The sequence below is a fragment of the Zingiber officinale genome, chromosome 4A (assembly GCF_018446385.1).
Source record: "Zingiber officinale cultivar Zhangliang chromosome 4A, Zo_v1.1, whole genome shotgun sequence".
In the NCBI taxonomy this organism is placed as follows: Eukaryota; Viridiplantae; Streptophyta; class Magnoliopsida; order Zingiberales; family Zingiberaceae; genus Zingiber; species Zingiber officinale.
Window position 1 is genome coordinate 6,534,033 of NC_055992.1, and position 13,213 is coordinate 6,547,245.

Below are 13,213 nucleotides of genomic sequence, written 5' to 3' on the forward strand. Positions count from 1 at the left end.
GTATCGTGTCATGACTACCATCACTTGTGAGATTGTTTGACAACGTTGGTTGCTTGTAGATATGAATTTTTTTTTTAAGAAACTTACCACTCTTCATTGTGATAATCAGAGTTCCATTCAGATTGAATGCAATACAATTTTTCATGAGAGAAAGAAGCATATTGAGATATATTACCATTTCACTCGTCATCATCTACAGTTTAGCACTATCACACTACCTTTTTATTTCTTTCTCATTATAGATAACTAATATATTTATCAAGATTCATTCTGTTTTGTGCTTTTAATTTTTATCTGATAAATTTTTAATGTTTTTATCTATAGCATTATAAGGTTAAAGGAGGAGGTTAGATTATATAATTGCAATTCAATCTTTTATCATTTAATTTAAGATTTAAAATTTTCATATAACTAACTGGTTTCGTACTATTTATTTTTAAATCACCTTTTGAATTATTCAAATTAGACGGTTTTTTTTTTTTTTCTTTTACGTCAATTTCTACATAGATCACCTTCGGGGGGGGGGGGGGGGGGCCGGGGCACGCGCCATTCAAGGGCGGCCGGGCCGCCGTGATGCATCCGTGATGAAGCTGCTATGCAAAGTCTTCAAGCGCGGCGACACGTCATGTAACAGGATCCGTTCTGAGATCCGATAAGATGACACATCACTCAGTGATCCGAAACCGACAACAGATCACTTTTTGACCCGATGCGAGCGAAAACGGATCCAACTGTTAACCGTAGCGTTGAAATATGCGTACCGAGTCCGAATATTCTCTCTTGCCGCTTCGTTGAACCCTAATTCCCCTCACCTTCTCCTCTCGATGATCGATCTCGCAAACCGTTCCTCTATTTCTTCCTAAAATTCTGAATCGTTGTTGCTACCAGGTTCATTTTGAATTGATTCCTTGGAAGATTGCTTCAAAATGGAACCGAGAGTGTTCCTTATCCGGGTACTGAACGCAAACTTATCGAGCCTTTTGTTGCAGTGAGTTCTCTTAAGATTGTTGCCTCTCAGGTACATATGAGAAGGTCGCTTCGCTAGAAATGTTCTCTTTTGAAATAGAACAGCCATGGAGTATGGTTCTGATGATAGCAGTGGTAAGCGGCGCCTAGCATTTGTAGTGAATATTTGCCCTTTTTAATGAAAAGTCGAAACTACTCGTCAGACATTTTGTTTCTTGGGTGATTTGGTGTGGAGATTGGTGGATTAGCTTGTAGTGATGAGAAAATACTTCAAGCTTGAGAGATTTGGGGTTTTTGGTTTGCTACAGCTTATGTGTTGGGTTCTTTGAAGTGTACGAAATTTTATATGAAAACTCTTTGTTCATTCTGTCACTATTTAGTGCTTAACTGTTAAGACAAAGGGAGCCATACTTCATCAATGGGTTAGGTTGTCACCCACTTTACTATGACTCATGAACCGGGCGAGGGCTAAGATTCTTCTGTTCTTCAGTAGGTCTCAGTTTTGGGTTATTTCAAAGAGTGAGAATCATGTGCGATATCGGAATTTGTAATGCTAGATTATTAGGTAGTTTGGCTTGTGAACTGTGAGTTCTATATCAGTATAAAATAATAATGTTGGACTTCTGCCATGAAATGTGTTTCATTTCAGTGGAGATAACAAAACCTGAAATTAGATGAAACAAAAAGGTTTAATTTTGAAACTTGCTTTACCTTTCTGTATCATTTTTCTTTATTGCTAAATAGAACATGGGAAAATTAGCCACCTTAAGGATCTTAAATTCACTGTTCTGCTATCTGGTGATATTTTATGCGAATTAGTGGGAAATCATTGGGTTAACCATATGCAGGGTAACAGTAGAATCCTGTTGTTTCACCATATTTAAATCACTAAACTGCACGTCAGTCAATAGCTGCATTACCAATCTGAATCTGTCCATTCTATTGTTTCTAGGCAAAATTTGTTGGAATTACCAGTAAGTAGTAGCAGTGTTATTGTTCTATTTGTCAACAAAGATACATTATGAAATTATCATTAGTAGTAATAAAAAATGTAGTTGAAATTGATAGGAGCTAGAGTCTTGTCGGATCATTGTATGCTCCATATGCTAAAAGGGTTATATATATATCCGCTATCAGAGTATTGCATAGCTAGGATACAGCACAAACTAATAGAGCTAATGGGAATGCTAATATCATAGATAGGGCTATTAGGGAAGATAAAATGAGAAGCACTACTATTCCATACCAATTAGAGTAGCTATAGTGGATAATAAATAAAATAAAATAAAATATGTTTAGATGATATGGACATGTTGATATGCGTCAAGTGGGCGCTATATCACTCAGATGAATTGAATTGATTTGAGTTGAAGGGGCAAGTGGTAGAAATAGACAAAAGAAAATTTTCTTTATTTGTTAATGTAATTAATATGAATTATGTGAGTATTGAAATGATACAAGGTTAAAGAAAGATGAATGGAGGGATAAGATCCATGTAGCTAACCACAATAAGTTCGGATTTACATGGTAAAAGTGATTTGTGCTTTGCAGTTTTTTAGTCTTACATCAAAGATCTATAACTTACCTTTATCTTAGAAAAAGTAGTTTTCTTATCTTAGAGTATATTAGTTTTTACTACTAAAGTTCGATTTACTGTAGTTTATTACAATTATTTTTATGCTTATAAATGTTTAACTTTGCATCATACTTCTATAAGATACTTTATCTGAAAAAATAGTTTTCTTACCTCAAATCCAATAGAGGATACGGAGATGTGCTTTTAATTAAAGTTTAATTTGCTGCTGTTAGCTTGTTCTATAATAATTTAAATTGGACAAGAATAGAACAGCTGATTTCTTTTGGTTTTAGAAACTGGAAAAGTTTGTTCTGTTATAATTTAAATTAGATCAGATTATAAATGTTGATTTTTTAGTAGTAAATGCATTTGAAATAGGAAAAGGAAGCAAGATAATCAAATCACCTAATCCCAGTGTTTTATTATGCAAGGAGAAGCTGACCTAGCTGAAGTTTTTGAATTTTTGTTATATAAGCAACCTATAGCTTACTCTTAAAGGCATTAGGCGTGAACAAAAGTTCATGGTTTGGAGACTCACTATCCAATTACCCATATCATGGTCAAACATTTTGTTCTTTTTTTTCTTACTCTGAACACATCATATCCTGACCTGTTTCTAGGTGAATAAATTTATACTTGTAAAGAAAATCAAACCTAAGCTCAATTAATCCTTTACAATAACATTGAACTCAAATCAGATATAGTCATGGGGGAATTTGGAACTGAGTTTCTCACACTGAAGAAAGATATTCTTATAGTGAGATTGCTTGGCATTTGTTGTATTATAACATGATTTTTATGCCTTGCATTTTGTTTGTATGGAGTTCATCTTCAGGACTGCAACTACATGCAATTTTTTTTTCAGTTTTTCAAACAGAAAAGTAACCTTAACCAATGCATGTGTTTATGGTTAACCTCTTATATGGTAAAACAATTTATTTGTAACGCTTACAGTACTAGTTTATTTTCAATACTGCTTTGAACTCACTTGGTTTACTGATTTTGTTGATGCTTCACTGGATGCAGGAACTGATGATGATCTTCCACCATCACATTATAATAAGGGTGTGAGAGGACCTATCAGAGGAAATGGAAGAACTATAATTAGCGCTTTTCGATACTCTAGGTTGCAGAATGATATGGAGATACAAATACATAGAATTGAACAAGAAGCATACAGTTCAGTATTGCGAGCATTTAAGGCTCAATCCGACACCATTACTTGGGTATTAGTCCACACACCTTTCCCTGTTGATATATATCTTTTTCAATCTTGTATTCGTCCCTTATATTCCTTATTACTTTGTAACAATGAAAACTTGCGCCTTCAGGAGAAGGAGAGTCTTATTACTGAGCTCAGAAAGGAGCTGAGGGTTTCAGATCAAGAACACAGAGAACTATTAAGCAGAGTTAATGCTGATGATGTGATTCAGAGGATAAGGTTTGTATACAAGTAGATCTTCTGAATATGCATTCAAACTTTGTGAAATTTAATTGCCTTTTCTTATTGTTATCTTAACAACTAGGGAATGGAGGCAGGCAGGTGGAGTCCAATCTGGAATCGGTACTAATGCTCAGCCAGATGTAACTGTACCGAATCCTACTGTATCAGCATCTCGAAAGAAGCAGAAGATTTCTCAGTCTCTACCTTCTCTGTTGTTAGGTGCATCGTCTCCAGGTTTACACACACAATTTTCTGCTTCTATGCAGCCATCACCATCAACTGCAAAGAAGGACAATAGTCTAGGAACTAAAGGAAAGAAGACAAGATCAGTAAGTTATATAGTTGTAATGAGAATTTCTCTCAACTTGATCATTTCCATGTTTTTTACCACTACTATTTTCTCTGATTTGTAGGGTGGGACAACACCTGGTTTGTCTTTGGCAGCAATGCAATACCTTGCTAATGGAAGGGGCCAAGTGGCCAATAGGAGTACATCTGGTTCACTTATTGCAGGTCAACCTGCTGAACCACCATCGTTTGATCCACTAATTGGACGAAAAGTTAGGACTAGATGGCCTGAAGATAATAACTTCTATGAAGCTGTTTTAGTTGATTATAATCCTGTTGAGGTGTGTTTTCATTGTCTATATTATCAACTTATGAGAGATACTAGGGAAGATCTTGATTTTGTTTTTTCTAGGGTCTGCATGCTTTAGTTTATGATATTGGAACACTTAATGAGACATGGGAATGGGTCAACCTTAAAGAGGTTAGTTAATTTCTCTATTGAATAGATCTATTGGCATGATTTTTTTTTTAATATTCTCATGTCTTGACGAGTTCTATGGAGCCTTTTCAAGCATTTGTACTGATTACATTTCTATTCAATGTGAGGGTGATTCCATAAATTGTCAAGATGTTTTGGTTAACGAAAGGTTAATAGGAAGGGCTTTATATGATGTATGAATGTTGGCTAAGTGAACATTCATGGGTTGATTAATCTCACAAAAGTTTTTTCAAATAGCATTAAGCTACATCAAATCTTGTAGTTCCTAAGTTTGGGGTTATTACATGAAATCTTACCACTCCATTGAACTCTATGGAAGACTTATCATTAGTAATATCCATATTAACCAAAGCACTCTTTATTACTCTAACTAAAATTTCTTGTCTCTCTGGCTTTCACTTGTAACTTTAATTGACCCTTCTTATAGAATCCACTATTCTCTTTGAACAAGTCTATATTATCTCAACTTATCTTTTATTATTTCGTCATCTACTAGAGCTATATCTGATGTAATTGCATTTGGAGAATACATTTTTTCAATCTTTTCTTCCTAGTTATCCCACACAATTCTATGTTAGCATTTTCATCTTTGCTACAATACTTTTATTTTGTATCTGTTGGTTCATAATTGCCTAAAATTTTTATCCATAAAGTTTGATGAGTTATAACGTAGATTTATAAAACCCTTTTAGTTTAAAGGGAACATGATAATCACACAACATTAGAAGTTCCTCTTCATTTCAGTCATCTGCTCAATTTAACCAATGATATATCTTCATTGATATCTTTATTCTTTTTCTTGAATAATGGTTCCAAAATATTGTAAACTCTTTCTGAATTTAATATCTGTCTGTCCTAATTATTCCTTTATTTCTTTTTTTATTATTGAAGGCATTAGCTATACATCATATGTTCAATTTAATTCTACTCAAATCTAACCTTTTTTTCTGGACAATTCAAGTTTCAAGCATGGTTTCACGTGCTGGCCACGGTCAAAACATATCATTTTGGCCACTGATTGATACAAGTACTATATTGGCATGGGTAAATGTCTTTGTGTTGCTCATGCTTGCACAGTTTCTGTGATACTAGTTGAGATAGGGCTTGCAGTGGCTGGTTCCAATCAGAATCAGCTACACAGGAAGATTTTTTTTGTCGTGTTATCTTTCGAATCCCTTTGCCGATTGTGAGGAGACAATGAAACATTATAGAAAGAGAAGGGAGGGGAAGCATTAACTGGAGCTCCAATGGCAACAACAAGTGATGTCGGAATTCAAGAGCTTGATATGTACCCATATCATATGTTTGTGCTTGTTTTGCTTCTAGTGGTATAAGTCCAAGTTCAACTGATATGTTTGTTAACATGTATAAAAACCATTTCCATGCTAGATGTCCTGAGGCTATTATAATCTGGATCTTAAAAATTCATATGTTGATTTAACCAGAATGGTACACGAATCAATGCTCTCATTTGATTCATGACACTCATTTTGGTAGAAGTAATATATATATCATTAGATTGTTAGTTGAATTTTTTATTTTATTTTTCTAATTTGTTAATCTAAAATTTTAATTCAAGTATGTTTTTAATTGCTATAAGCTTATTTGGAGGTAAACATGCAAAGTGAGATGATTATAGGATTAAAGCCCTTTGAGTTGATCTCTCCATTCTTTAAAAGTGCACCAAATATCGGTACAACACTAATGAGACATGCTTGGTCAACGTAATTTTACGCATCTATTAGCTGATATATTGTAATTTCTCACTGTGCTAGGTTATATGGTATTGGCTATCACTTAATAATCTGATGGGAATAACACAGTAAGAAGAGCAGCACAATACAATAAATTCTGAAATCTCATTGCCATCTTCAAAGTTAAGTAATGGCAATGTTTATTTTCATATCGCTGTGGGGCTGGTGATGAGGGGTACTTGGGGTGAGCGAAATCACCTTTTTTGCTTGAATGTTTATTTTCATATTGAAAAACTTTTTTCAGAAAAGTGTTGTTAAATAATTACAGGAATTGGAGAGTGAGCATGTTCTCTTCCTCTATGTTTTCCTTGAATCAGCATGATTGTTGATATAACTTCAGGAACTGAAGAGCTTCTCTGTACTTTTTCTAATGGTGGAGTCTTTGTGAACTAGAATTGCTTCTATCAATTGAGATTCAAATTAATCTTATCCCTTGCTGCAGGAGACACTATACTTATCCATATGGATTTTGATTATTTTGCAAGGCAAACTGCCTTTTTAGAAGAAATTGCAAGCAAGTTTGTTTCCTAACTTTTTCAACTGAGTCGTGTGTGTATTAATGTCTGTTTTCACCTTTGTTTTCTAATGGCCTTCTTAAATTTGTGTTCTTCAGCTTTATTAAAATTGGCTAGATGGCATTTCTGTTTGTAATTTAATAAGTGTCCTTTCACAGCCTGTCTTTCAACACTAGGGGAATTTTCCTCTCAATCGGAGAATTTGCATTGTTGCAGATTTCTTCTGAAGATATAATATGGGAAGGTGATTATGATGACCCAGGTACTTTTCATCAGTCTAGTCAAGGTTTACCTACTCGAGGGGTTAAGAAGACCACACACCACGGTTATGTACCTCGTGTAGGAAGAGGTTTTCTGAACAATCAGAAGAAAGAATTATCTGCATCCCAAAATGCAATTGACATGAAGAACATTAGTGATATGGAAAGAATTGGCACTGACATTTTAGTAAAGGAAGTATGTATTTTGACAAACTAGTGGATGTCATTGATTTTACCAAGAAAACATGTTGATAATTTTCTGTTTTTATGTTGTGAATCCCAGGTAGAGAGGCTTCTTAGTGCAACTAATCCTGATCCTCAAGAGTTTGATAAAGCCAAAAAAATGTTGCAAGTATGTATTATAAAAGAATCATTTGGCTATGGACCATTCTACCATTTATTTGGTACTTTATAGATATTAAGGATGCTCTGTTTCTATGCAGGAGCATGAGCAAGTATTGATTGATGCGATTGCACAATTAGCTCAGGTATCTGACGATGAAAATGGTAAATACCTGATCTGCTCAATTTTGTATGGTTCTTTCTAGTTAATTCATTTATGTTTGATTTTATTCGCATGTACATCTTTTGCTTTCTGTGAGTAAAATATTGTGCTACGCTAAAAAAAGGTTTATGCTATGGTAAAAAGAATTTGCAAACATTCATTAAGTGTCAGCCTGAACTTTCTTAGTTTGAAATTCATCCTTTCCATGGAGGGGCATCAGGTAGTTAAGTACATTAAGTGAATGCGATTTTGCACTAGATCTTATTGTAACGTAGCTTATGTGAAATTGCATTGAATTTGCAGACAAGACTAATTGTCAGTTAACTCATGGCCTAACTCTGGACCAAGATCCAGAAAGGAGGAATCAACATTATGACAAGGAAAATGACCTTGCTGTTGAAGAAAGGGAAGGCATCGTGGGCAATGAATTGGTCACTGATATTTCTTGAGGTCACCGGTACTAAGGGAATGATGACTTATTTTTTGTTTTTTTTTATCAATAAGCATGTGTTATAACTTTTTTTTGTTTTATCAATAAGATATATTTGCTAGTTGTTAGGATTTGCTTCTTTTCTAGCTGACATCTCTTTGATGGTGGTTGTATTTAGCAGTATAAGTTTCTTCAAACGAGCATGCTGGGTAAGTATGTGATTTTTAAAATTATTTTTTGTGAAAATAGTATTTGTATTTTTCTTATCAGTGTTATTCAACTTTTTTACATGTACCAGGCAATTTGGAGTTAAATTATAGCTTTTGGAGAGTGGGATGTCAATCTCAACAGGTGTAACCTTTTGTTAATTTGGAGTTAAATTAATTGTTGCGGTTCTTGTTTATTAACAAGTGGTGATCGCTGGGACTGATGAGAAATAGCTGAGATCATTTAGTTTGCAATAATCAGTATGTCTTTTGCTGAAATATTATTCTATTAGTTTTTGTAATTGAACCTTTAGTTTTGTTGCCAAGTTGAGTGATATCTTCATTTTTGTTATCAATCTTCAGTTGGCTCTCATTAACGCGATCTACGGCTTGCACTACAAGCCAAGAGCATTTGAAGTCTTAAATATCAGTTCCAATAAGTCAAAAATATGACATTTTTCTCTAGATGAAAAATTTGGAACGTTAAGGAGATGCTTGTGTTCCGGATGGTCAGCAATGCATTTCAAACATTAAGAATCAATCCCATAACTTATTGTAGCAATATTTATATATAAGTACCAATTGGAATCACAGGACTTCGTTAAGCAATATTTATATATAAGTACCAATTGGAATCACAGGACTTTGTTAGTGAACCTTTGCATCAGGTCAGGTGAGCCATGATGCGATGCATTTCACATACGTTGAGAATTAATCTCATGATTTATTGTAGCAACATCATATGTAAGTACCAACTATATGGGTTTGTGGGGACAGAAAATTTTCTTGCTAGGCATGCACTCCAGGAGGTCCAAAACGAAATAATGGCTAGGGTGGTAAATAAGTTAAGTCGAGTTAATTTTTGGAGTGCTAAAGTTTATTTAATAAAACAGTTAATTTTTGGAGTGCTAAAGTTTATTTAATAAAATACTCGAGTCAAGTTAAGTTGAGCATAAAATGAACTAAGTCATTAGTCATTATAATGATTATTTAAGTTTGACTTAATTTATTTTTTATTAGCTCGAGTTTGGTTCAAGCTTGGTTTGAATTTGATTCATTAGATATTGTTGAGTTCTCAACTTAAGCTTGTTTGATTGTCTAAAACTTTTACTTATTTGATTGATTATTGAGTTTGATAATTCAAATTTGTTTGTTTATTTTAAAAATTTTATTTATTTAATATGTTGATAAGAGTTTTATTAATAAACATGATTCGTTCATGAACGTTGTTCATAAATATTATTCACAAATATTAACGAAATGAACACATGTGTTTAAGTTTGTTTATTTAGTTTAAGTTTAAACTTGTTTATTTAATTAATTTTATGTGTATTGAATGAATATAAATAAATTCTCACTAAACTGAACAATAAATTTGTTCACAAATATTTAGTTCATTTACCGTCCTAATAATGACAAACAAGGAAGGGCGTAGCTAGGGCTGGATTTTGCTGGGCTCTAGCTCAGTGCAATCTAGCAATGCCCAGCAATTTTAGATCTCACCCAGTAAGTAATGCTCAGCATTTTTAGACCTTAACCTTGCTATGCTGGGCTTTACTGGGCTCAGCATTTTTAGCCCAAGGCAACTACGCCATTGTTCATAACCCATCACATCTATGATAGGAGCACCTCCAAAATAAAAAAAGCTTATAATATGGACTATTGTAACTAATGGACTGACGTTACACTTTAGCTCATAAGAAGCTGAACTTCATTATGAATGAGGTAACATTAAATTTAGAGTATCGATTTGATCCAATAAATTTTTTTTTACCGATAGAGGAATCTGAATCTCACCTCAAAGAATGAAGACAAAATATCAAATCTAAGAGACCTTAACCATTAAAATAAGAGGATTCAAGAATATGGATCATTATTCAAAAATGAAGACAAAATCCCCCCTCAAAATGAAGACAAAATGTCATATCTCAAAGCACAACCATCTCAATCATTTTTAAGATTTTAGTTTTTTAAAAAAATATTTAATTTTTTAATATATATTTTTTATATAAAATTAATTTGCTGATTGAGATGTAAAGTTACTAATTAAAATTTAATATTAAAATTTTATAATAAATCATTTTGATAATAAACCTTTTTCAATTGATAAAATTATTAAAGTATTATCTTTTAGTAAAAAATTAATTAATAAATTTAATTTTGATAATATATAGTTCTCTAATATTTTATTAAAATAAAAATATTTAAAGGAACTTGATTTATGTCGTGCACTAATTTGACATTATTATCTATGCAAATATAATAAAAAAATAAATATTAACTTTTATTTCAATTAATTAGAATAAACACGTGGACCAGTAACCGTCCCAAATTTAAAAAAAAAACTATGTAAAAGATTAAATATTAGTAATACCTAAATATCAAATTTTATCATGAATCATGCCACATGAAATACTATATTCATAAAAATCTTCAAAACCTAATATACCAAGTGCGAAATTTATTTTTTTTTTCATTAAAAAATATCAAGAGAAAGTAGTCGTTTTTTATTTGTGTAATGAAAAATTAAAAAAGAAATAATTTGATATTTAAAATAATTAACATATTACTTTGTGGAGAATACATGAGAAATCTCTATTTCCTTCTCTTATGGGGGCTTATGGGGGGAAAAAAGGAAGAAAGAATGAGGAAAAAAGATTTCCGATGAATGAAGAGAAGGAAGTCCTATCACCGATGAGATTGGAGAAGGGTACAAATAATTGGTGAGAGAGGAAAGGAAATGAGTACGGAAATACAGATTATAGAGGGGTAGTGAGAATTTAAATTTATCTCATATTGATCATCGAGATATAAATTTGTGATGATGATCGTACTAATATCATGTACTATTCGAGAGAAGGTATGTCGTGAGTGTACTCGTCGAGTTACTGTCGAATACCTGTACAGGATATGAATATAAAATAACATGTGAATGATAATATAAAAATATTCAAAAAATTAAGAGATTATACTACTGAGAAAGGAGTTTGAAGGAAATTCATTCCAAAGATGAACACATTTACTTGAACCCAGTGATGAAAATAGAGGATTAAAATCAAAATCTTTCACACATATGGCTCTGCGGCTTCAAGGAAGAACAAGTGGGGGGTGAGGAGGCGACGTCGATTGCTGCGGTGTGCAGTGTGTGGTGTACGATATGCGACAATAGTATGCGCGGGGTTTGGAGGTGAAGGGTAGTGTAAAATTTTTAATTTAATTAAAATTCTTAATAAAGTGATGTGCTTTGGAATTTTAATTAAATAAAATCAAAATTTTTGGTTTAATAAAAAGGCATGCGACAAGAACATGCAATCTAAAAACAATTAAGAGAGAATTATATATAGGGCTGATTTTTATTTTAGTTTTATTTTTTTAAAATTGGTTGGGCTAGAGACTACCCTAGCTTAAGGGTGGCTCTGCCCATGTATAGAGGGGAAGACCGTAGTGCATAGATCATTAGTAGTCAGTCAATCTTAAACCTCCGTCGACTATACTTAAAAGGATGACGTCAAATTTAATCCTGTTTGAAAATGATAAGAGGTGAACTATTGGTGAACTGACTTAGAAGTTGATTGAAAAAAGACTTCTTACTTGTTTTTGTTAGTATGTGCACTTATGTACCAAAACACTCCTTATATATTTTATGGATAATTATTTAATAAAGGCAAGAATTTATCATTAATTATTTACTTTTTTGTACGTATATGATTAATGATAAAGTCCCACAGATCAATGGATATATTAATCTGAAAACAGTCCTTGATCGGATAGATATCTAGAGGGATAATGGATATCTAGATCAACACTGAGTATGACTAGGTCGAGATAGATCGAGGGATGAATATCCAAGTTGTACTTGAGGTGCCTTGAGTTTAGAGGTACACTAGACACGACCTGCTCAAGAGGAGACCACATATTAAGCATCATTAGTTATTCCTCTTATGAACGAGTGTAACTGATTTTTTGACTTGAGACCTTCATTTATTCTATGCGTGGAGTTATATGCTTTGATGCCGTTAAAAGTAGTCTTTAATCGGATTGTGATTAATACGGTAGTTAGGTGTATGACAAAGCGTAAAAAGAATAGTATTGAGTCAATAGAGGATTCATCGCTCTCTTAGATTAGGAGTTAACATCCTGGCCACTTGATAGAGATATTAGTGACTCAAAATCCATGGCCATGGGAGGAATGATTTATCATTCAAGAGGAGTCTATTATATCTTGCAAATCAAGTAAAACAATTAATTTGGTAATGATGCATAATGTATCAAATTAATTGGGATGTAGGCTTAGATGAAGAGATTGAATTACACAGTAATCGATTCATGGTGGTTTATAGTTTATGACTGATATTAATTTTATCGCATTAGGTGGTTAAAAACTGTTGCTAGACGGTTACCTTAGTCTGTGTATGGATTTACACTGCCTTCGTGTATAAAATCTAGAGGGTCACACGCATAGCTCGTAGACATGAACAATGGTATTGAAAGCTAGTCAAGATCAAGATCAAATATGGATTTATTTGATACAAAGAAGAGAGAATTCGAATAGTCATAATCATGATGATTAATGGAGAATTCGAAGAGTCATTATAATGATAATTAATGAAAAATTTGAAGAGTCATTATAATGAAGGTTATAAATGAAGAATTTATGGAGCCTATAACTCTTCATCTTCCTAATTAATGAAGATCATAAACGATGAATTTATTGAGAACTTAACTCTTCATATTGCTTGGAGGCTATAAGTAGCCATCCTTGGAAAAATG

The 13,213-nt window shown here is 32.9% G+C and overlaps 1 protein-coding gene across 3 annotated transcripts; it reads left to right on the forward strand.

Moving 5' to 3' along the window:
• The first annotated feature begins 750 nt into the window (after positions 1-750).
• On the forward strand, positions 751-8,799 carry LOC121969427 (protein EMSY-LIKE 3-like). 3 transcript variants are annotated; one of them, XM_042519527.1, is made up of 13 exons: positions 751-953; positions 1,019-1,101; positions 3,569-3,768; positions 3,874-3,983; positions 4,069-4,315; positions 4,400-4,615; positions 4,687-4,755; positions 7,259-7,498; positions 7,586-7,654; positions 7,746-7,809; positions 8,111-8,264; positions 8,419-8,446; positions 8,536-8,799. In XM_042519527.1, the coding sequence occupies exons 2-11, from the start codon at positions 1,074-1,076 to the stop codon at positions 8,254-8,256; spliced, it is 1,389 nt and encodes a 462-aa protein (XP_042375461.1). In that variant the 5' UTR covers positions 751-953; positions 1,019-1,073; the 3' UTR covers positions 8,257-8,264; positions 8,419-8,446; positions 8,536-8,799. The 3 variants fall into 3 exon arrangements, with proteins under 3 accessions (XP_042375461.1, XP_042375462.1, XP_042375464.1); XM_042519528.1 differs by having other exon boundaries at positions 7,259-7,304; positions 7,386-7,498; positions 8,111-8,446; XM_042519530.1 differs by having other exon boundaries at positions 7,746-7,790; positions 8,111-8,446.
• The last annotated feature ends 4,414 nt before the right edge of the window (positions 8,800-13,213 follow it).